This window comes from Argiope bruennichi, chromosome 10, assembly GCF_947563725.1.
Source record: "Argiope bruennichi chromosome 10, qqArgBrue1.1, whole genome shotgun sequence".
In the NCBI taxonomy this organism is placed as follows: Eukaryota; Metazoa; Arthropoda; class Arachnida; order Araneae; family Araneidae; genus Argiope; species Argiope bruennichi.
This window is the reverse complement of record NC_079160.1, coordinates 122,366,254-122,388,280: the sequence shown is the minus strand read 5'-3', so window position 1 is coordinate 122,388,280 and position 22,027 is coordinate 122,366,254. Positions and strand designations below refer to the sequence as shown.

The 22,027-nt window shown below is 30.3% G+C and overlaps 1 protein-coding gene across 1 annotated transcript; it reads left to right on the top strand.

Moving 5' to 3' along the window:
* The first annotated feature begins 14,894 nt into the window (after window positions 1-14,894).
* LOC129987765 (uncharacterized) lies at window positions 14,895-19,388 on the top strand. Its single transcript, XM_056095704.1, has 2 exons — window positions 14,895-15,017; window positions 18,744-19,388. Exons 1-2 carry the CDS (start codon window positions 14,895-14,897, stop codon window positions 19,374-19,376), a joined length of 756 nt encoding a protein of 251 aa, XP_055951679.1. The 3' UTR covers window positions 19,377-19,388.
* Window positions 19,389-22,027: the final 2,639 nt, after the last annotated feature.

The window sequence follows — 22,027 nt, the reverse complement described above, 5'->3', positions numbered from 1 at the left end:
GGTGCCATCTTTCAAAATTGTTTGCATTATTCTAACATCATCTTTATCTTTAGAAAATAATTTAGTGCACTGAAGTTCATTTTCAGCCATGTTCAAATGAACGTAAGTGATGAATGTATGGGTTAATTAATATTGTTCTTTTGTTTAAATGGCATAGTTATAGACGTTTTCTTTCGAGATGTATAAACAAATGGTCTCAGTTATACACGTAACTGTAGACATGAATTTTCTCAAGCGGCCAGAGACATGGAGTCAAAATGACACCATTGTTATTTTTCTTTTTTTATCTTTTGTAAACAACATTGGAATTGATTTTGAAAACACAATATATTCTGGAAATTATATAGTTACCAAAGATATTAAAAATGTTAAAAGTTATAATATTACATGTTGGAAAATGTTATAAGGAAAGCCTAAACAATCAAACAAGCGCCGTAGAATTTTAAATGTTGTAGTTTCTCGAAATGCCTTATCTATTGTCCCAAACAATTTTTAAAAACGACAAAAAAAATCTAACTTTTCAACAATTAATTAATAAAAAGATAAATTCAAATCAATTTATCTTTTTATTTTAAAATAAGGATACAATTTAGCATTGTGAGTAGCAGTATAAATAGAAGTTTGCAACATAAAAAATAAGTTAATTTTTACAGTGATCTTCAATCTCTATAGAACATTAATTCAAATAACCAAGCATTGGATTCATTTTTCAGAAAGAATTATATTCCAAGCAGTTTTTAATTTGAAGAAATGTGTCTAAGGATTAATAAGATAAATAAATCTTATCTAAATATTTCTCTTTCCCATATTTTGGTTTCTAAATTTTTTCTACTGAACACATCTTGAGCGCCCCAATGTTATTTGAAAAATAATTTTCAAGTTAAAGAAATTTTTCTTAGGATCAATAAGAGAAATAAATCTTATCTAAATATCTATTTCTCATGTTTATAAGAGAAATAAATTTTAACTAACTATTTATTTCCCATATTTATAAGAGAAATAAATGTTATCTAAATATTTATCTTTCCTATGTTTCAGCTTTTAAATTTTTTTCTACTACACAAATCTTGGGCGCCTCCATGTTATTGCTGCACAGTACTGCAAATGTGCAAAAGAAGTATAGTTTCTAATTAATAAAAAAATTAACTATTTATCGCCACGCCATTTTATTCTAAAAATTTCTTATATAGCACGGTATTGCTATGAAAAATGTTGGGGAAATACGTTCCATGGTTTGATTTCTAAAGAAAAGATAAGAATTGACATTTTAGTTCTAGTTACACCAATTAATACGTGAAATATATAATTAGCTTTTGTGAAAGTACGTACGTTCTAAATTAATGTTTAAAAAAATTATATATATATATATATATATATATATATATATATATATATATATATATATATATATATATATATATATATAATTTTTTTAAACATTTGAAGCGGAGTCGTGACCAAAGTGAGAGAAGATACTTTGAATTTATAAACTTCGCTTTTATTCCATCACAGGAGGCATAATTTACAAGCAAAAGATGACAAAGTATGTCTACATCATAACACAAAAGCGAAAAGAGAAAAAAGCCAATGAAATATTTATCCCCATGATTATATATTGTGAGATTCTTATAGGGATTTCTTTACACGTGCCGATTTAGGTAAGGGAATTTTAGGGATCTTTTAAAAGAATTTGTTTAGATTAACAAATTTTTATCCCTCCTCTCGGAGTGTGGGAACTTGTCAATTTCAGCAATTTTGCAGAACTTCTGTTACATTAATTAAATAAAAAAAAAATTGGAATTGGATCAGGAAATATGAGAACTTTTTAGAATGAAGTTAATATGGGCTAAATTAAGATAAAAATTAGGATTTCATTTAGATTTAGAAATATCATTACACACACACACACACACACATATATAGTAATCAAAAATATAAGCATTATGAAATTAAAACCTATTTCTGAATCAATCTAAAATTAAAATTATTTCGGAAACGAAACTAAAAAATTATTTCGGAATCAAAATAAAAAAACTAAAAAAAAGCAGAAAAAGCATTATTGTATTTAGAGAGCGCAAATGCAGCTACTACTAAAATACAGATGAACCTAGACTAATTAGTAATAAAAACCAAGTTAAAAGGAAAAATAGAATCAAAATTAAATCAAATAAAATAAGAATCCGGTTTAATTTTGATTCTATTTTTCCTTTTAACTTGGATTTTCTTACTAATTAGTACATATATATATATTATTTACATACATATTTCTGAATATTTAATATACATTGAGAAATTGCTGTCTTTACTAATTATAAAACAGGAAATTTATGTTATTTTCTCGATACATCCATTGCGGCATTATAGACCAAACCATTGGACCATTTGATTTAATTTGATCATTGATCATTTGATCAAACTTGATTCAAATATGCTATGGATGGGAGTAAAAATTAAGTAAAATTTACTTGTCTTAGTCATAACTTCTGAAAGTATTATTACATAAAAATACTAGTTAAGCAATATTAGAATTTTTAAAAAAACTCATTATGAAATTATGCAATTTACCTCCATTTTAACAAATTTTTTTTCTAGATGTGATTCGCAACTGTAATTAAGTAATAGGCTAATTATACTCCTTTGCCTTCTTTTCATTAAAATTCCAACAGTAAATAAAACCGTAGAATGCATTAATTAATACTTAATAATTTTGGAGCAAAGAACAATTCGAATAAAAACATTTCATTCACGTCGTCATATCACTTCATAATTAATTTTGTTTATATGTATTGATATCGATACTGCTATAAAAATAAATAGACAAATGGCTCGAAATTCTCTTTCTCAGTTTTTAAAAAAACTCTATCTGTCTTATGCGCACGCCTTTATATGAAACAAGGATAAAGAATTCATTAATAGAAAATTAAAGGAGCAAAATAAAATGGACTCAAACACTAATATAAAATATTGAAATTCTTCAAAAAAATGTATATTTCATAGCTGTATGCATTTACCAACAGTTTAAAATGTGCAATAATTTAGATAAATATTTTTATTTTATCAGAAAGTATATAATCGCAAAAGTCTAGGCATTCAAAATGTAATTTCACAAAATTAAAATAAACCAATAATTAGTTTCGGTATTGTCAGTTCTAGCGACATTGAATCAATATTGTGATTAACACAAATGAGAATTTAAAATGACTGAAAATAAAATCAGAAAATGCAAGCTACAAAAACAAAATTTTATTGCTCGTGACTTAAATTTTATATTAAATCTCAGAAAGTGAATATTTTTCTTTTTATGAAATTGTAATTTTTATGCAATGCTGTAATAGTATAATCCCTGAAATCTGAAATTATATATAATAATACGAGGTGCAAAAAATTTCTTTGTAGTTCCTAGTAAGAGGATTAAATAAGCGTACTATACAATTGAAACAACTTGAAGCATCTTGATAAGCAATCAAAGAATAAATTCCCAAGTCTTATAAAAAAGATTGAGATTAAATAATAGTACCTGAATAAATTCAGACTAAAGTCTGGTTTAGAATTTATTATTAAAAAAACCCTTTTTGTTCTTTCTGATCTTATCAAATCTACGACGTTAAATATGATTATTTCATAAATATTTTAAGGGTATATATATATATATAATAAATCTTGCTGATTATTTTTTAATTTCTTGAGAAAAAATTTATATTCTAGAAATAAATTTAAAAAGTTAAGAAAACTAAAGGAACTCAAAATATTTTCTTTACATTTTGATTCAACTTTCAGAAATGGATGCTTATTTTATGTAAATAATTGTTATTTTAGTTTTAGGTTAGTACTCATTATTAAAAGCATGAAGGACTGTTTTCTTACTGAATAAATACAAAAAATAAATAAATATAACAAAAAATATAAACGATGTGCAAAAATAATTTTCCTGCAATCAAATACAAATACCGATTACTGAATAAAATATAATACCGGAAAAAATAAATTAATAATTTTTTAATAAAATTAATCAGATACTTACATCAATTAAAGAGATATTCCAAAATGGCTGACCTTGAATTTTTCCTCACAATTGTCTGCTCTCTTTAGGTATTTAGAAACAGCTTAAGCGAAATGATATTTTGAAAGAGTCTTTACTGCATTTGTCACTGTAGGAAATTTTGCGTTTTTAAGTCTGGGAGTAAAAAGTAAAGTTGAAAATGGCAAGGTGCCACATCTAGGAAAAAATCAAAAGACAAAAGCAAGTCCCACCGGAAGGCATACGGAAGAACTATTGTTGATCTCTTCACTACGACCTCATTCAAGCACTCAGTTAACTCTATCTATAACATTAGAGACAGCCTGAAATACGGCCAGGCACCTTCGAATACTTTCTTAATTTTAGTGCGAGGTGAAAGCATTGGTTTAGAGTTCGCATCTCACATCTCGCCATTTAGGGAAAAAGAAGAAAGTGGAACATAATCTTTCATTTGCGCAACTCTTTTAGACACCATACCATTCCCTATTAAGCTTCTGAGTTTTCGAATATTGTTTTCCCACCAAATATTCTTAAACAGAACCATTTTTCATAGCTTTCGTTGTTATTTATATGTTCCGAAACGGAAGTTCTGCTAAATAGTACTGCTTATAATGGGAAAAAAAAATCTTCAAGTATCTTTGAAACTTAACATTAAAATCTATTAATTTAACCACTTGACGCGTGTTCTCGATTTCAGAGAGCCTATTACACTATTTTTTTTTTTTTTTTTAAAGAAGCGATAAGAAGTTAAACAAAACACTGAATTATCTGACTTTATAAATTATACCCATGGCATAGGATTTTTAATGAAAGTAAGCGCTTTGAAATTCCCACATCCAAATAACTTCTTTGAGTCAAATATTTTATATAGATCCGAAATCTGACAATCCGAATTCCTTTAATTCATCATCCACCACCCCTATTATTAAGCAGATTTTTTTTAGTTGTTTTTATGTTTTTGTGCACTTATTCATCTCGATTCCGGCAGAACAGGTAATAATTTTTGTCCTGAATCTTTAATGAAAAATATCACGCGTCACATAGGATGCTTATTATTTTGAAAACTTATAACTTTTATTGTAGAGTTTTGAGTAATAGAAAAAAAAGGTGATTTTTTTCATGCTTAGCTTTCATGATTACTTATACGGCAGCGGTGACCTGGTAGTAAGGTCTCGGTCACGGAACCAAAGGGTTTCAGGCTCGAGATCCGATTGCACCGAAGAACCGTCGTATAAGCGGGTTTGGTGCATGCTAAATCCGTCGAGGGCAAACGCCCTCCCGCTTGTGTGGTGTGGAAGTTTGAAGGGATGGTTCCAGCTCAGGTGTCGTCTTCGTCATCTAACCGTGGTTCAAAATGACGAGGTCCGTCCCAAAATAGCCCTAGTGTTGCTTTAAAAACGGGACGTTACTATAACTAAACTAAATGTTTATTTATACGGTTAAATTGCTTATTTTTCAATTTTTTTCTTTCATTTTTAATAGTAATCAAAATTTAGTTATTTTCTCCTCACACACACCACAGTAGAGGCGAAAAATATTGTAATTGAAATTATTTAATAATACTTATCTTGTTTTTTCGTAACTAAATATTTACAATAAACGAATTTAACCTTTAAAATAATTTGCTCCCAAATTTTAAATATAAGTTTCTTTAATGCGTATGCTTTTTTAAATATGATAACTGTGTGAACACGATGTCTTAATAAATAAACTTATTTTTAAATGTACTAGTTAATTCTGTCATAAAATACCTATTTCATATATTTGTAAATAAATGACTCTTTTCAGATAAACAGGAGAAATTGATGGAAGAAATTAATGAAAATTATAAAAACTTGAGTAAAAAGGAAGATGATAGTGTGACGAAAATACAGAAAATCTTGAATGAAGTAATCTTTAACTATCGAAAATTTTAATTTCAGAATAATACAGAATTTCTAATTCCCCAATATATTTCCTCCTAGAAAAACGTATACATAATCTCTTAATCATCACACAAATAAATTCTTTCTCCATGTTTGTATATTTTAAATTCGTAAACTTGTAGAATGGTCGATGGGCTTACATAAAGGGTCTATATAATTTATTTAATCCAATAATTTTTTCAATCCAGAGCAATCCAAAAATTCTGGGGGTTTATTGAAAGCAAACAGTTGTTAAATATATGCTGTTATAATCTAAAAACTTCTAAAATGTTTGTTTCATTAAATTTACAGGTAATAGTAAAGAACTGAAAAGTATGAACGAGAAAAACTTAAGGTGACACGGTACCTCAAAAATTTTTCTTTTAAATTTTAATGTTTAAAATTATATTTTACTTTCTTTTTATGTAAAATAATAACTCTCCAATAAAACATTTTTTGAAATAATTTAAATATTTTTTTTAATTTATTTTTTAAAAAAATTTGAGCTTTTTATTAAACTCTAAGGTTTTTTTTAAATATAAAGATTTTTCTCCAAATTTTTTCTAGGTAGCTATTATTATACTACATAAAACTTAGTATGGATTTCCTCCTGCCAACAGTATTTAATTTTTTATAATTTTTTATAGTAAAAAACATTAAAAAAATCTGAAAAATGCAGAAATTCTGACTTTGGACCTTTTAAAAAAATTGTTATACTCCTTAAAGCTAATTCCATACTAAGTTTTATAAAACATATATTTCTGAATATTAAAAAAAATCACTCCTCTATCTTCATTTTTAAGAAAGCCTTAGGCTTTCGAAATGTAACATATAAGCGAAAACAGAACATGGAGAAAAATGCATTTAAAGTTTTGATTCATCTAAATCATAGTATAAAATCTATTCAATTTGCCTGTAACTTTTACAAAATGTGATTTAAGTTATTCTAAATTGTTTAGAGTTAAAAAAGTGCAAAAATTTAATGAAACAAAATATTATATTTGTACATTAAAGATATAAAGAAAAATTAACGAAGGATCAAAACTTCACAAATCTTTATCATAACACCTTTAAAAAATTAATACCTATATCAAAATTGATTAAATGTATATTTCTGCTATTTTGCTTGATTGATGCAGTTGCAACTTTTGAGCATTTACTCCAAATGACACTGTGAAGAGTTATTGAAGTTTTGTGTCATGCACCGAATACATCGCTCTAATAGCTTATTTGATGCAAGCCTTTGGTAAATTGGCAATATTTTTGCCAAATGAGCTTCTTTTACAGATTTTTAAATCTGAAAAGTTTGCGTGTCAACATTGTTTACTCTCCTGTCATGCATCAAAAATTCTGCAATAACCTAATAAAAAATAAAGCTACACTCTAACATTTTGCAGGCACATTTCAAAAGACTCAATTTATTATATGAGCCAATAAAAAAATTTCGAGTATCATGTCGCCTTAAATTAAAAAACAACTCGAAAAACCTTTTAGTTAATTTTGCGTACATTTGAGTTGTTTCATGAGATTTAATAACATTCATGAGTTAACAGAAATTCTATTTTAATTAATTAATATAATAAATGAATGAGGTTCACATTCTTTGGGTTTCAAAAAAAATATTTTATTAGTAAAGTAACTTTACAGAAGCTGATATTAAATTTCAATTTTAGAAGATGTTTGTGAATAGAAATTTTGCTTTAGATTTATATAGGCATAATTTCTGCATAGAAGTCCTCCAGCTTTGAGAATTTTTCCGGCAAACATTCAAAGATTCCTACAATGAATTTCGAAAATCTATTAATCACTCAAATGTTTGTTTTTTACTTACAATGTGGAAATCTTCCAAAAGAGAAACAAACAAAAAACCTCAAAACTGGAATTTTATCCCTTTTCAAAAAGTCTAGGATAATATTTAAGATCGAAACTTTAATATGCAATGATGATTATAATCAAGTATTCAGCATTTTTGTCTGTAGAAAAAACAATTTATGATTATAATATATGACTTGATACATGTATCATTTATATTAATGAGTTGGGTATGTGCAGGTAAATTGTTGTTTTGTTGTATTCAATATATTATTGCAACATTCATTATTTTAGAGTGTCAAAGAAGTTAAGAGTGCAATCGGAAAGATTAAAGGCGCCATGGAAACGAATCAAGCCAAAATTTTAGAGAATATCAGTAAGAACTCGATATCTCAACCAAACATGAACAAGAAATTAAGCGAACAAGGAAAAAGAAATAATGAACAGCTTATGAGGTAATTTAATTTAAGATAAAATTATACTTAAAAATGTTTCTTTTTCCAACCAGAAGCATTTAAAATTCATTTATAAATAGTTTGCGTATGTTAGCGGGGAGGTAGGAGGTAGGCAATTTGCTTGTTATCTTCCAATCTGTTTAAAATCGTGAGTGGTACCTTACCTAATGGTAAGGTCTTGGCTTCTGAACTGGTGAGTTTTAGGTTCGAGACTAGATTCCACCAAATGCACGTTAAATCCATCGGGACTAGGGAGTGCAATATCGGACCAAAAATTCAATACCGGTATTCGATATTTTTTAGATTTTAATACAGGTAATAGAAATTTTAGAAAAAGGAAACACATGTGTTTCTTTGTTTTATTTGCCAGTCTTATTAGAGAGTGTAAATATCACAAAAAATAGTTTGTAACTTATAAATTATAACAGTATATAAAAAATCACAAAAAAGTGAAGGAACATCCTATTTATTTAAATCACAAAAAGTGTAAACATCACTATTCAGTCTGTGATACTATTACAAATTTTTGAAATATGATCTTAAAAAACATAATGCATCAATTATACTGTCATTCAGCCTGGAACGTACGTACCAGCTGTCGAAAATGCTCTTTCGGCATCTACGCTAATTGGTGGTACTGTTAGCAATGCGCGATATGCTTTTTCTAAGTATTTTCCTCTAAATCCCTCATCTTCAAATAAATCGATTTCTCGTCGGATGGTTTTGGATATAGCTGATTTCTGTATTGTATTTTGGTTTGTCGAGATTTTTTTATTTACCGTTAATTTCTAATTTTTGTTCAAGAGATAATTCGTTTTCACTATCGACATTAGTGTCATTTTACTATAAACTTGATCAAATTTGAATTGGCTAGTATCTTTTCTTTTTTTCATTTTCATTTTTTAAATCATTATATGTAAATACCGTAAGACATTTTCCATTTCGGTATGCCTTTCTTTTGTGCGATTTTTCAATGTAATATATAATTCTTGAAATAGTATTATGTGTGATGTTCTTTCAGTGACTGCAACATGAAATTTATTGTTGCATTAGCTGCTAATAAATTAGAATCTCTCCGACATAATGCCTCAACAGCCAGTTTTATTGGAAGTAGAGCTGATACAGTTCTGGATATTAAGTCGAATTCACTATCTGAAAAATTAATTTGCAGGTTTAAGTCGATTATTACTTTTTGGATTGGATTTCTCAGTTTCAAAAATCGGAAAATTTCTAGTAAATACAGAAAACCGGTATTTAAACTTGTGAATACCGGTATTACAAAATTGTACAAATGACTCAAAATACCGGTATTCGGTATCCCGGCATACCGGTATTGCAATCCATAACCGGGACCAAACGTCCTCCCGCTGGCGTGATATGAAAGTGTGGAGACTCTTCCATACCACGGATCTCTATCAGATGAAAAAGGACGACACCTGCCAGCTCAGGTGTCGTCCTTCTCATCTGGTCGCGGTTAAAACTTACGAGGTCCGTTACTAAATAGCCCTAGTGTTGCTTTAACACGGGACGTTAATAAAGCCAAACTAAACTAAACCATTTAAAATCGCCAGTTTCTGATACTAGTAGAATCCAAGTGTACAAACAGAAAGCACTATGACCCTAGAAAAAAAAAGAATTTAATTTTGAGATTTGAAATTTCTAAAGATTAAACCTCCTTGAGTCTGAAAAAGGATTTAAATATATATATATATATATATATATATATATATATATATATATATATATATGTCTCTCTATTGACATAATTGAAACGCAACAAGTTAGGCCTATGAAATTTAGTATTGAATTTTTACACCAAATTTGTGGAATTTTTCTTAAATCTTGGAATAAATCTATTCAAAAGAAGTCTGCCAATATATCTTGGCCATTTGAACAAAATGATGCCAAAATATTTTCTAGATGAATGAAATTTGGCACAATGTTTTACCAGCAAAATTGAAAATATGTATTGAATTTCATATTATTTTTTAAAGTCTGGCTACTGGTTGACTATCATTGAGTCTGTCTAATTCAAAGTATATGATCGTGAAAACTTAAATGATTAGGTAAAATTAAATATGATATATGGTCTAACAACCAAAATTTTAAATCTGTATCAAATTTTCGTTCTAGTTGATCGAGGAGAAGAGGTCTAAAAAATTCACTTGATTCTCTATATTATACGACAGGCGAAACATAGAACGCGTCTAACTGCGAAAAGCGCAGAATGTTTTGAGTTTAAATACTTATTAATTTCATATTAAATCTAAAAAAAATATTTTGTTAAGTATTCTGATGATAATTTTAATTCTAATTTTAAAAATCTGAATCCTTAAAATGTATCGATATTTTCCAAAATGAATTACTTATCTTGATCATGTCATATTTGTAGAAGGTGCAGAAATTGCACAAGAAAAATAATAACAGTAGACTAATAGCTTCATCCAGAAATGATTCACGACCTATGTAGTTCTATTACTGTAATTTTGTGTCTATTACCATAATTTTGTAAAGTCATAGAGAAATCTATAAATATATTAACTGAGGCAAAAATAAAGTTCAATTAGGCGGAAGAATATAAAAAAATTATTTAATAATTTGAAACAGATTTTGGCAACAATCTTTCCAATTCTCGTCTATCCTCAATAGTACAAAAAATTTATTTTAGAGATTATTGCTATCGTAAAATCTGGGGGCATATTCATCATTATATGTACAGATAGAAATTTATTCTACTAATTGATAACACATCTGAGAAACGAGTAGCTTGAGGGATCCAGAGACTTTCAGAATATGATTTTGAAATATGATATCGGAAAGAATCAAACCATAACAATGCAGATCTCTATTAAGGAGGTTCTGCCATGATCGTTGCAAACATTGCTTGAATGCGGTGATGAAATTCAGTGCTATGATAGACTTGTTCGTTAAAAACCATAACCACCGTGTGTCAACGCCTAATTTTTGGTATCCAGGAAGAAGTAGTGACCGGGTTAGAAGTCTGTAGACGGAGTATTCAGACATTAAATCAATTTTGGAAACGAAAATAAATAATACAAGTCTCGTATGAGGTGAGATGTGATGACCCTAAGATGAAACGATATTTGAGTTTATAGAATCCTTCACTGTTTTATACCTCAAGAGAGTGACGATGGGAAAACACATCGATGGCAATTGGTTCTTCCCTGATCAATAGTGTTGAAGAGATTCATGAGAGAGCGAAATATGAAAAATTTTAGTGGATCATTTTTGTGTTGTAAAAACATTACACAAGGTTAAAAACGATTATGCTAAGATCATGTACCGATATCGGGAAATGATGATTAAATTGGCAACAAAGATTACAACATAATGAGTTCTGAATGTGAGAGAACTGATTATGGTCTCTGTTCGTATCATCCAACAGCCATCAGTACATTTTGGCTATTATGGGCTATTTAATGAAATCACCTGAAGCTATACTTATAATGAGGAGAACATCAGTAGTTGCTTGAAAATTGGATGTCGGATTTTGGCGTCCCTCTCATAGTACATGCAGCTCATTAGACAAATTTTAATTCATTGTTATTTATGAAAATTGTGCAAGTTGAGGTTCGAACTCGCAACGTTAGGGTTCAAGGCCAAGTAACAAAACCACTAGACAAAAGTGTACACTCTTCTCCGGAAGTTGTTAACTGGCTTACGATGTTACCACCACAATAGTCCCCCACCAGTGAGTCGGTAGAGTTTATCGCGCCAGTTATGGCGAGCGACGAACGTTGTTATCGCGCCAAGTGTTATGGCGGGCGACGGCGAGCGTGTGTGAGTGGTTGCTGCCGGTAGATGGAGCCACGACAGCTGAATGAAGGATGCGGTTGTTCAGAACCAGGGTCACCAATGTGCAGGTTGAGGTTCGAACTCGCAACGATAGGGTTCATAGCCGAGTAACAAAGCCACTAGACAAAAGTGTACACTCTTCTCCGGAAGTTGTTAACTGGCTTATAATGTTACCACCACAAAATATATAAATTTCTCGGCCTTCAGGAAACCCTTATTATAAAACTGTATTCACAACCTGTCTTTAAGGTAGAAAGGTGCAATTCAACTATTCTCAACTATTTGTCATGTGTGTATCAGAGAATCGGATGGAATGAAACTCTCATATACTGTCGCTTCTCTTGGCCAAAAGAAGCGCTAAGCTCAAAGAAACCAGCTGAACTCTTTCAGAAATGTTAGTCGGCAGACCCTAGCCCTTGTCTTCCGTGTGATATTTATACAGAAGATCGATTTATTGCTCTTTATCACTTGACCAAACATACCCATGATCTGAAGCATACCTGGAAAACTTACATTCATTTCTCCGAGGAAAAATCAACTTAGTGAAAGGACGAAGACGTGTAAGATCTCAGATTCAAAAATAGCGGTATAAAGTGGGAGACTGAGTGAATGTAATTATATAGCCCAATTTGAAGCCGAGTATTGAGTCTAGAATTAAGACACTTGGTGGACCAATATACCATTGTTAAGAACAGAATGATTGTCAGGCTGAGAATTCAAAATTCGCCAACTGCGAAATCCAAAGTAAATATTTACTTTCTATTCTATGAAGTACAGAAAATTCGTATATTAATCATCAAAAAATTGGTATTGTAATCTTCAGAAAATTCAATATGGAGATTTTGTTGAATCTCTACATTTGAGATCTCGCTAAGTTCGGAAAACACATTTCTGGAAAATGTCTGTCTTTCTGTTTGTGACAAAGATAACTCAAAAAACGCTTTGAAGTAGGCGGATAATTTGATAGATGGTCTTAGCAACACATTTGTAAACTTCTGTCAACTTTTGAGCAAAATCTATCCAGTGGAAATCTGTCCATCAGTTCGAGTATAAGTTAACATGATGACTGCTAAATGAAGACAGATAGATGGAATAAAATGGGTGCACAGTTTTAATATCTAGAGTTTAGACATTTATCAAATTTGGAGTCATATTTAACTAGGGCTTCAAGGTCTATCAGTATGTGCCTTCAGATATATGTAAACGCGATAACTCAAAAACCAAATGACTTAATTATAACAAATTTTATATATGATATTTTGATTTCAAGTATAGTTCTGTTGCAAATTTTCGATTGGGAAAACCATGCCTGAAACATAACTTCTATTTTCGGATACTATTAATTTCATGTCTGAGATTAATCTCCAAAAAACTGCTAAGAATGATACGATGATACTCAAAATGCTAAATTGTACGTCAATACCCTACAATAAGTTCTCTACCTTGCCCCAAATCTTAAATTTTTTGAAAGAGTGGGGAATAACAACTTTATTAGAGAGTATGTGAGAAAGTTTTTAGAAGACCACTCCCGTTGGTTTAAAATGTAACATTTGCTAGCTTTTCATTTTGACCTCTTATCTAAAATTCAAGAATTGTTTTTTCTTTTAACCATTATTGTTATAACATCAGAGCTCAAAATTCAAATTTTGAATTCTGAATATTTGATTAGATACTTAAAAAAATTTGAATTTTCACGGCCCTTAAAATAGTATGGGTGTCGATGAAATAACAAAATATGAAGGAAACCAAAAATATTTTTAATTATTGGCATATTGTTTTCAGTTGTCGTTGCCATTAATATGAATGAATATGCCAAATTTTAATATGAATATATCTAGTTTTGTTATTGAATCAAATATTAAATCAAAGAAGAACTAACTATTTGAGACCAAAGGACCTTTTAATGCTTTTATTCCTAATATGCCTATACGCCCTGAAGAACATTCTCTATTGATTAAATAAGCAGCGACGGAATTGAAGGTGGGGGGGGGGGAGGGACAATGGGGCTTGTGCCCGTGCGCCGGATTTGGGGGCAAATTTTTATTTTCACGATAAGGCAAGGCATAAGTACAGGAATCTTTGACTCCCCAAATGGTAAAACTGGAAGATGGGGATCAGTACCCCACTGTACTTGGAAACCGATATTAAATTTTACCCTAATATCAAAGTAGTAAGATAATAAAAGAGAATATTAAATACGTCCATTATTCCATTTTTTAAATTACCTCTCTTTCTAATCTTTTATTAGTCAAACGATTTATACTGTGTTAATCGTAATTTATGATGGTATTGGCAGCAGTTATAGATATCGTATTTGATTTATTATTTGTGATTTATTTGTTATTTGATTTATTTATCGCATTTATTGAAAACGAAAAAGATCTAAAGCTTTATTTGCATACACCTTGACTTAAGAAATACTGGAGACATTTCCGTCCTTTTTCAAACGCAAGAAGCTTCACGGCCTTGCCAAAGGTTCCTAGCTTTATTCAGAGAGAGGGAGAAACATTTTTATTAAGTAGTAAGTGAGAAAATTTCGGGGAGACCTCTCTGGTTCGTTTGGCCATGTGAAGGGCTAGAAATTTCTTTTAAATAAAAACTATCAAAATTTTTAAGATGAAGAATAAGTGTAAAGTTATTGAAGAGAGATTTAACTGAATTAATTTTTGTTAAAAGTAGATCGATCTAACATTTTGCATCGAATGCAGAAAATAGCATTAATTCTACATTGATATTCAGTCCGATCTAAATTTATATAAACTGCACATTTTAATAAACATAAATAAATTTATATTTCAAGTGCCCCATTGGATGTGAGTATTCTTTTTCTAATAGTATTTCTCTTTTTATTTTTCTGAAAATAGGAATATAGAGATTAAAATCAATGACATGAATACTGCATTTGAAGCTTACTTGACAGAGATAAAGTGTTATTATGAAGAGAAAATGTATGAAAATGTAGATGATTTAAAGACGCTGATCAATTCATCGCATTCGAAATTAAGAGAAATAGTGAGTACATTCAAATAAATTATTCTAAATTTCTATAAAAAATATTTAGTTTTCTTCGTTATTAACAAAAAAAAAAAATCCTTTAAAAAGCTAAGCAAAAAATGACTTTAGGTAGGTCAGTCAGAAATTAGTTGCATTATTTTGTAAAAATTTTCGGTTAAAGGCTGTTTTGATGAAACTGTGTGTCCACACTTCAGGTATTTATCGTGTGACGCAGCAGCTTCCACGAGGCAATTTTAGATTTTCTGATAAATATGCCGGGTTTACACTCGGCCAGTTATAAGACTGCCAGTAGGCAGCGCATGCGTAGAAAGGCTGAAAAATGTTCGGTCGATGGCAAGTAATTGTCCCGAAGGGACAAAATGCCACTGTATAGTATTTTTTTTTTTTTTTTTTTCTTATTGCGCATGCTTTGTAGAATTTGGCTGGGTTTTTTTTTTTTTTTTTTTTTGGCGTGAAAAAATTAATCATTTATCATAGATTAATTCCGACATTTTTTGCTCTGTGTTCTTTCCAATGCGAGGTTTTGTATGTGTGTGTTTTCATTTTTTTAGTCATTTTTCTCTATAGTTTTCCAAATTTAGGTATGCTGACTTTTTTTTTTATTTTACCATGTTTCTTTATGTAAAATCTATCATTTTAATACGGCACACAGTGAAAAAGAAAATCTCAGGGACTCCAAAATGGCAATTTATAACCGAGCATATAATGCCTGAATCTATCTGATGAAATTGTGGCAAACATAAATCAGTCCCTATCTCCGCATGCGCTACTGGCCGTCTTATAACTGGCCAAGTGTAAACCCGGTATTAGTTGTAAACATGTCTCGACAGCTGTAAGTGGCGTTCAAATTGGAAATGCATGCAGTGATTCGTTTACTGTTGGAGAAAAGGTATAACTGTATTGAAATGTATCGGCAGTTGCATGAAGTGTATGGTCAAAATGCACTGTAATGTCAAGTTATCGTGAAGTAGTGCAACATGTTCGTGAAAGACGTACAGATATTCATGACAGTGATTGTGAAGACCATTAACTGTGACAAATTCTGAAATCGCTACTCGCGAGAACTAATGCATTTTTGTAAGCAAAAGCATAACAATAGACGAAATCTCAAATGATCTGGATATTTTTTATAAAAAAATAAAATTATTATCGATCAGCTAATTACGATGGATGCCTCGTCTATTGAAGGAGAAACATAAAGGCAAACATTTTGAATGTTCGTTTCAATTTCTGCAAGGTTATCAAAAGGAAGGAAATGAGTTGTTGAATAGTGACCGGAGATGAGACTTGGATTCACCACTTCTCACCTAAAACGAATGCAGTTCTCTAGAATGAAAATATTCCACTTCCGCGACTCGAAAAAAGTGTCGAACTGTTCCATCTGAGGTAAAAGTGATGATGAGCTGTTTTTCGACCGAGAAGGTTTGGTACATACAGAGTTCATGCCGAAAGGTGCCACAGTTAAAGCATCTTCTTATTGTGGAACACTAAAACGAATACGTCAGTCACTTAAAAATCGACAACCAGGTAAACTGTCCAAAGGCATTGTGCTGAAGCATGACAATGTAAGACCGCATGCAGCAAACAAGCGTGCAGACATCTGAAAAATGTTAGGTTGGAACTGTAGAATCACTCTCCGTATAGTCCAGACATTTCACTTTGCGACTTCCATATTATTGGTCCGATGAAAGAAGAACTTTTAAATCGACGATATCATTCGGATGGCGAGGTGAAAGCTGCAACCCAAAAATGGTTATCGGGCGTTGGACGCGATTTCTTTGCAGAAAGCATCGAAAAACTTGCATCACGCCTTGACAAATGCTTACATAACGGAGATAATTACGTTGAAAAGCAAATTTTTAATGGCACTTTAACATACAAATAAAGTTTTTATAAAATTTCTATCCTGTTTCGTTTTTTTGATCAGTGCAACTAACTTTTTGACTGACTTTCGTAATTGCAGCAGTACTAGATTTTTTTGTAATGAAATTTCAACAAAAAAATATATAGCATTATCGTATTTTCCCCCGGTTCATTATTAAAAAATTGCTGATGATGTAAAAGCCGCGATGGCGTGTTGGTAAGGTCTCATTTTGGGGAACTTAACTCGAAACTAGAAGTTCCCAGTTTCGGAACCCAATTCCACCGAAAAGCTGCCGTATAAGGGAGTTTGGTGCACGCTATATCCATTGGTACTGAATGTTATCCCGTTGGAGTAGAGCGGAAGTTTTGAGAGGAGAATGCCAGCTCAAATGTCATTCTCGTCATCTGACTGCGGTTCAGAATTATGATTTCCGTCTGAAAATAGCCTTATTGTTGCTTTAAATTGGGAATATAATTAAATTAAACCTGGTAACGCTAATGCTCTGTTTTTACTCATTAAATGCTATTCTGATTCTGCTGCGCTTCCCTTTCTGAAGGAAGAGAGACACACTGTGGACGAGGATAGGGATCTAAAGTAACATAAATATGAGAATGAATTAAGTGTTCGCTTCGAAATTTAATGGCCTATTGAGAAGATCACAACTTTGAGCCCGGGGTATCCCAGGTTCAAAAATTTTATACAATCTTACATGTATACTTAATGCTCATTAAAACTGAAAACAAAGATCAAACTTTTTTGGTGTAATACGGAAATTTGATGAAGGAAGTGCCACCCCAATTGTCATCTGACCCGTACATTTAGAGTCCCCGTTTTTAATAACGGTCAATTCAGTTTCATTTTAACTGAATTTTTAACTTAATCAACAAGTTAATGATTTTAGTTTAATATTTTATTTTGGTAACTTTCACAATATATATGTTTACATTCATTTACTTTTTAATTATGTATATCACAGAAAAAAATTTAAGAATCAATTATAATTATTAATTCATGATTTCCTTACTTGCAAATATTATAATTCTGCATTATAAAAATGATAAACAATATATAAATATAACACAAAAGTATTACTTTACAATGGGTAATTAATATTCCAATATAAAACAAATAGTAATTAAAAATACTTTGATTTGTATAATAATTCAATGTAAACTGACATTGAATTATTAAATTCAATGTCAGTTTACATTGAATTATTAAACCCACATTGACTCACATTTAACTGACATTTCATAATTCATAGATTTTTTTTTTTTTTTTTAGTTTTTACAATTTATTTGGCGAACAAGCTAATAATAATTTTTAATCGACCTATCGACTCTTCAACCTAATGGCCTTAGGCAGATGCCTTATTTGTAGTCCACAGATCTAACCAAGTTCAAAATGACGAGTTTGTTCCCCAAAAAACACAAATATTACTTTAAAAGTTGTGTTAATATAATTCTTTGCAAAAAAAAAAAAAAAATGTGATCTTATCAGCAGTGACAAATTTTTAATCTGTCTAATCAATACAAAGTAATGTATGGCAGACACAGACTTTAAAATACTGGTAAAAATCAGTGTATCCCAGTTCGAAGCAGATTATTAGGAACTTTGAGTGATACAGTCACAGCATCATTCACCACATTAACATTAAAAAATTTTTAGATAGTATTTTTTATATATATATTTTGCCTATTTAAAAAAAACTAACCCAAAGTCTAATTTGATCTTTTCTTGATTATATCAACAATCAAGAGTTTTTTTTTCTTTCAAATTCCAAAGTTTATCTCGTTTTCTCTTTGTATGTGGCTATTTCAAATTACAAGGAATTAACACTCACATTTTTTTTTCTGTAGATTTCATCACAGAAAGTCAATGAGTTCAAAACTGGACTATACAGAAATTACCCTAGATCTTCAGAACAGAATGTGCCGAATACATTTGGATCTACAAAATCTGGATATTTCAGTCGACCACTAAGCCTGCGTTCTGTTTCGAACTTAAATTCAAATTATGAAAGAAGAAATAACAACTCTTCCTTGTACCAGAACAGCTTATGGAATTCAACCACACGATCTGTTCATACTCCATTAGCAGAAATAATCAACCATAACAATAAAATCTCTCTAGCTAACCGAAACCAGAGAAATAAAGAGGAATCCCCGATCATAGTGAAAGAAGTTAAGATATCTTCATATTCTCCGCCTCCAAAAAGAGAGTTTCCTCGCGCATGCAAACAAAACTATACGCAGAGATGCACACAGTTGAATTTTAAAAGGAAAATCAGAACTCCAAATTTACAAACAAAGCAATCAAAGAGATCTGCAAATATGAAGAACTCATTTTTATCAAATGTAAAGGATAGTAAAATGACACCTACGAGAAACAGACAACTACATGTGAATACAGCAAAGGCTGAAACGGCTACGTCATCGCCATATCTAACTCTATATGAAGCAACAATGGCAGAAGAATTTACTTTTGTTTAGTTTAAAATTAAAAATACTGAGCGTTTATAAAAAACGTTTTGTTGGCATAAAGACTGTTAAAAATTTCTTCATTATTTTTTAAAATTATGTTATTAAAGATTCATAAATATTTATTATTTGAAAATGAAACTTTATTGTGTATTTTGAACACTTACACAAACTTGGAGCTTAAAATGCAGCTAAATTTCTACAAAATAAACTTTAAATTCGATCTGTAGACGTTCAGAAAAATTCGGCAAATTAAAGTAGAGAAAAATAAGAAAACAATTCGGTATATAGAAATTTCGATTTACAGAAATACGTATTGTAAAATTTTCTAGTTTTATTGCTGTATCATTTACTTCAGCATGATATTTTTGTCAACAGTTAAGATGGCTACCAGCCACTAGATTTTAATAGCGTTAAATTTGATATCAGATCTGATTGATTATTGTTTGAGAAACTTCAAATTTGATGACAATTCTTTGTTTTTAAATTTAACAAACATCTCATTTAAAACTTGTCTTCAATCAGTATACAAAAATTAAAAAACAATTCCATACTCAAATTTTTAAAATAGTGACGAAAAAAAAAACCCGCGTGAGATTAAATGCTTAAAGGAAGGTAGAAAGTAATTTGAAATTATTAGGTTGTATTGACAAGTTAAAAAAAAAGAAGCCCAAAAAAAAAATGCTTGTAGCCATGTTTAAAAAATATATATTTCTTATAAGTTAGTACCTAGAGTAAAATATTTCAACAGCGCAATGGAAATCAATAAAATTCATCAAATGAAATAAAATTCTTGGAAGAAAGATATTAAAAATACTTACGATGATAATTATGATAGAATAAAAATTGTCATCTGCGTACTCTACAACACTGGCTACCAAGTCATCAGCAGTACTTCTCACAGATATATATTACTTTGAACACACTATCAAAAAATTATTGAAGAATAAATCTTTCCAAAGAATTTTAATTAAAACAAACATTTTCAAACATTATTCAAAATAAACGAATGTTTATTATTGACTAAATATATAAGTTACTTTTTCCTATAAATTCGTACAACACGATTTTGTGGAGCAAACAAATAATTTGTTAAACATATACAGTACACTCCCGAGTATCCGGTTCGCGACTATCCGGCTTAATTTTCTTATATCGTAATTAAATGAGGAGGGAAAGGCGTTGTATGGGCAACATTGCCAAGACATTGGAAGCGGACGACTGCTACGATCCTCCTACGTGTCGTGTGCAAAATACAAGTTGCGACAGAAAAAGACCGTCCTTCTGTTCGTTGTTCATTGTTTCGTTAGTGTGTAATGGACCTCAGTTATTGCCGTTGTTCTTCATTATAACTACACAGTATGCAAAGTATTCATGCATTGTTCTTGGAGTATGTTTAATGTTTTTTTAAGTATACCACAGTGAAGATTACAGAATTCATGTTAAAATGTGAACAGTTTATATCTAGTTTTCTCTAATAAATTCTTGAAATGTACAGTGCAGTATATAAACTACCAGCACAGAGCATTCTATTTTAACTCGACACGTTACCAGCAACTGCTTCTCTGATTCATTGGGCCACGGTCACATTCTACGCGGCTTGAAATAAATGGAGGGTTTAGTACTCAATAAGAAGTGACAAAATACGTATTATAACAGTGAGTTTGGGTATAAAAACTTTGTCTTCTAGTATTGGTGGGCAAAGAAATTGACTCAAAGAACTCCGGCCTAACCTCCTTTTTTGTTATCCGGCCTACCCTTCCGCCACATTAGGCCGGATACTTTGAAGTGTATCGTATAAATTCTTTTTTCTTTAAATAGCAAGCACTTTTACTTTTTATCAGTCATCATTGCTCAGTTTAACGTCATAGCAAACTCCCATTTACATTTTTCTAATGAGTAGAGACTCCAGTTTTTTTAAATTTTTACAGAGACAAGATTTTTTTTCCTCCTTCCCTAACCATGCTAAAAATTCCTTCACTATCAACATTATTGTGATCGAAGATTCGGGAAGACGGTATCTACAACTTTTTTTGTAGTTTTCCATAATTTTTCAATATATATACTTATCTCCGTGGTTTTCATCGAAATTTCGGAAATTTCATAGCTATTGGAGGGTATGCATTTAAGGCAAACGAGCCAAGAAACTACAAAAGATTTAAAAAGTAGCGTTTATAAGACTACTGTACATGCATATTAAAAGACAAACTTACTATGAAATAAAAATCAATACAGTAAGTGAACATTTTGCTTAGGAAATTTTCCAAGATACGGTTTTATAAAAACATTAGCAAGGACAAAAATATATTAAAGAAAGATTAGATAGAACGCAATAGATGAGATTTCATAACGAATTTGCCATAAGATATAAGAATCTTTATCCTTCCACAATTAAAATGAAATATATGACTGAATATTTAAAGAAACAATGAAAACGATTTAAATTTCTTTGTAACGCCGAGGAAAATTGCTGCAAATCCTGCATAAAATTATAGTTAAAAAATTGTCAAAATGAAAGAAAAATTGCACAATAACTATAGTTAAAAAGATATTTTTAAAAAAATCTTAAGATAACATAAAAGTCATCTATGCATGATATTTTCAGAAAACGTCATAAAAATCAACAAAAATACCGCTAACTTTTAATTAACGAAGATTCTAGT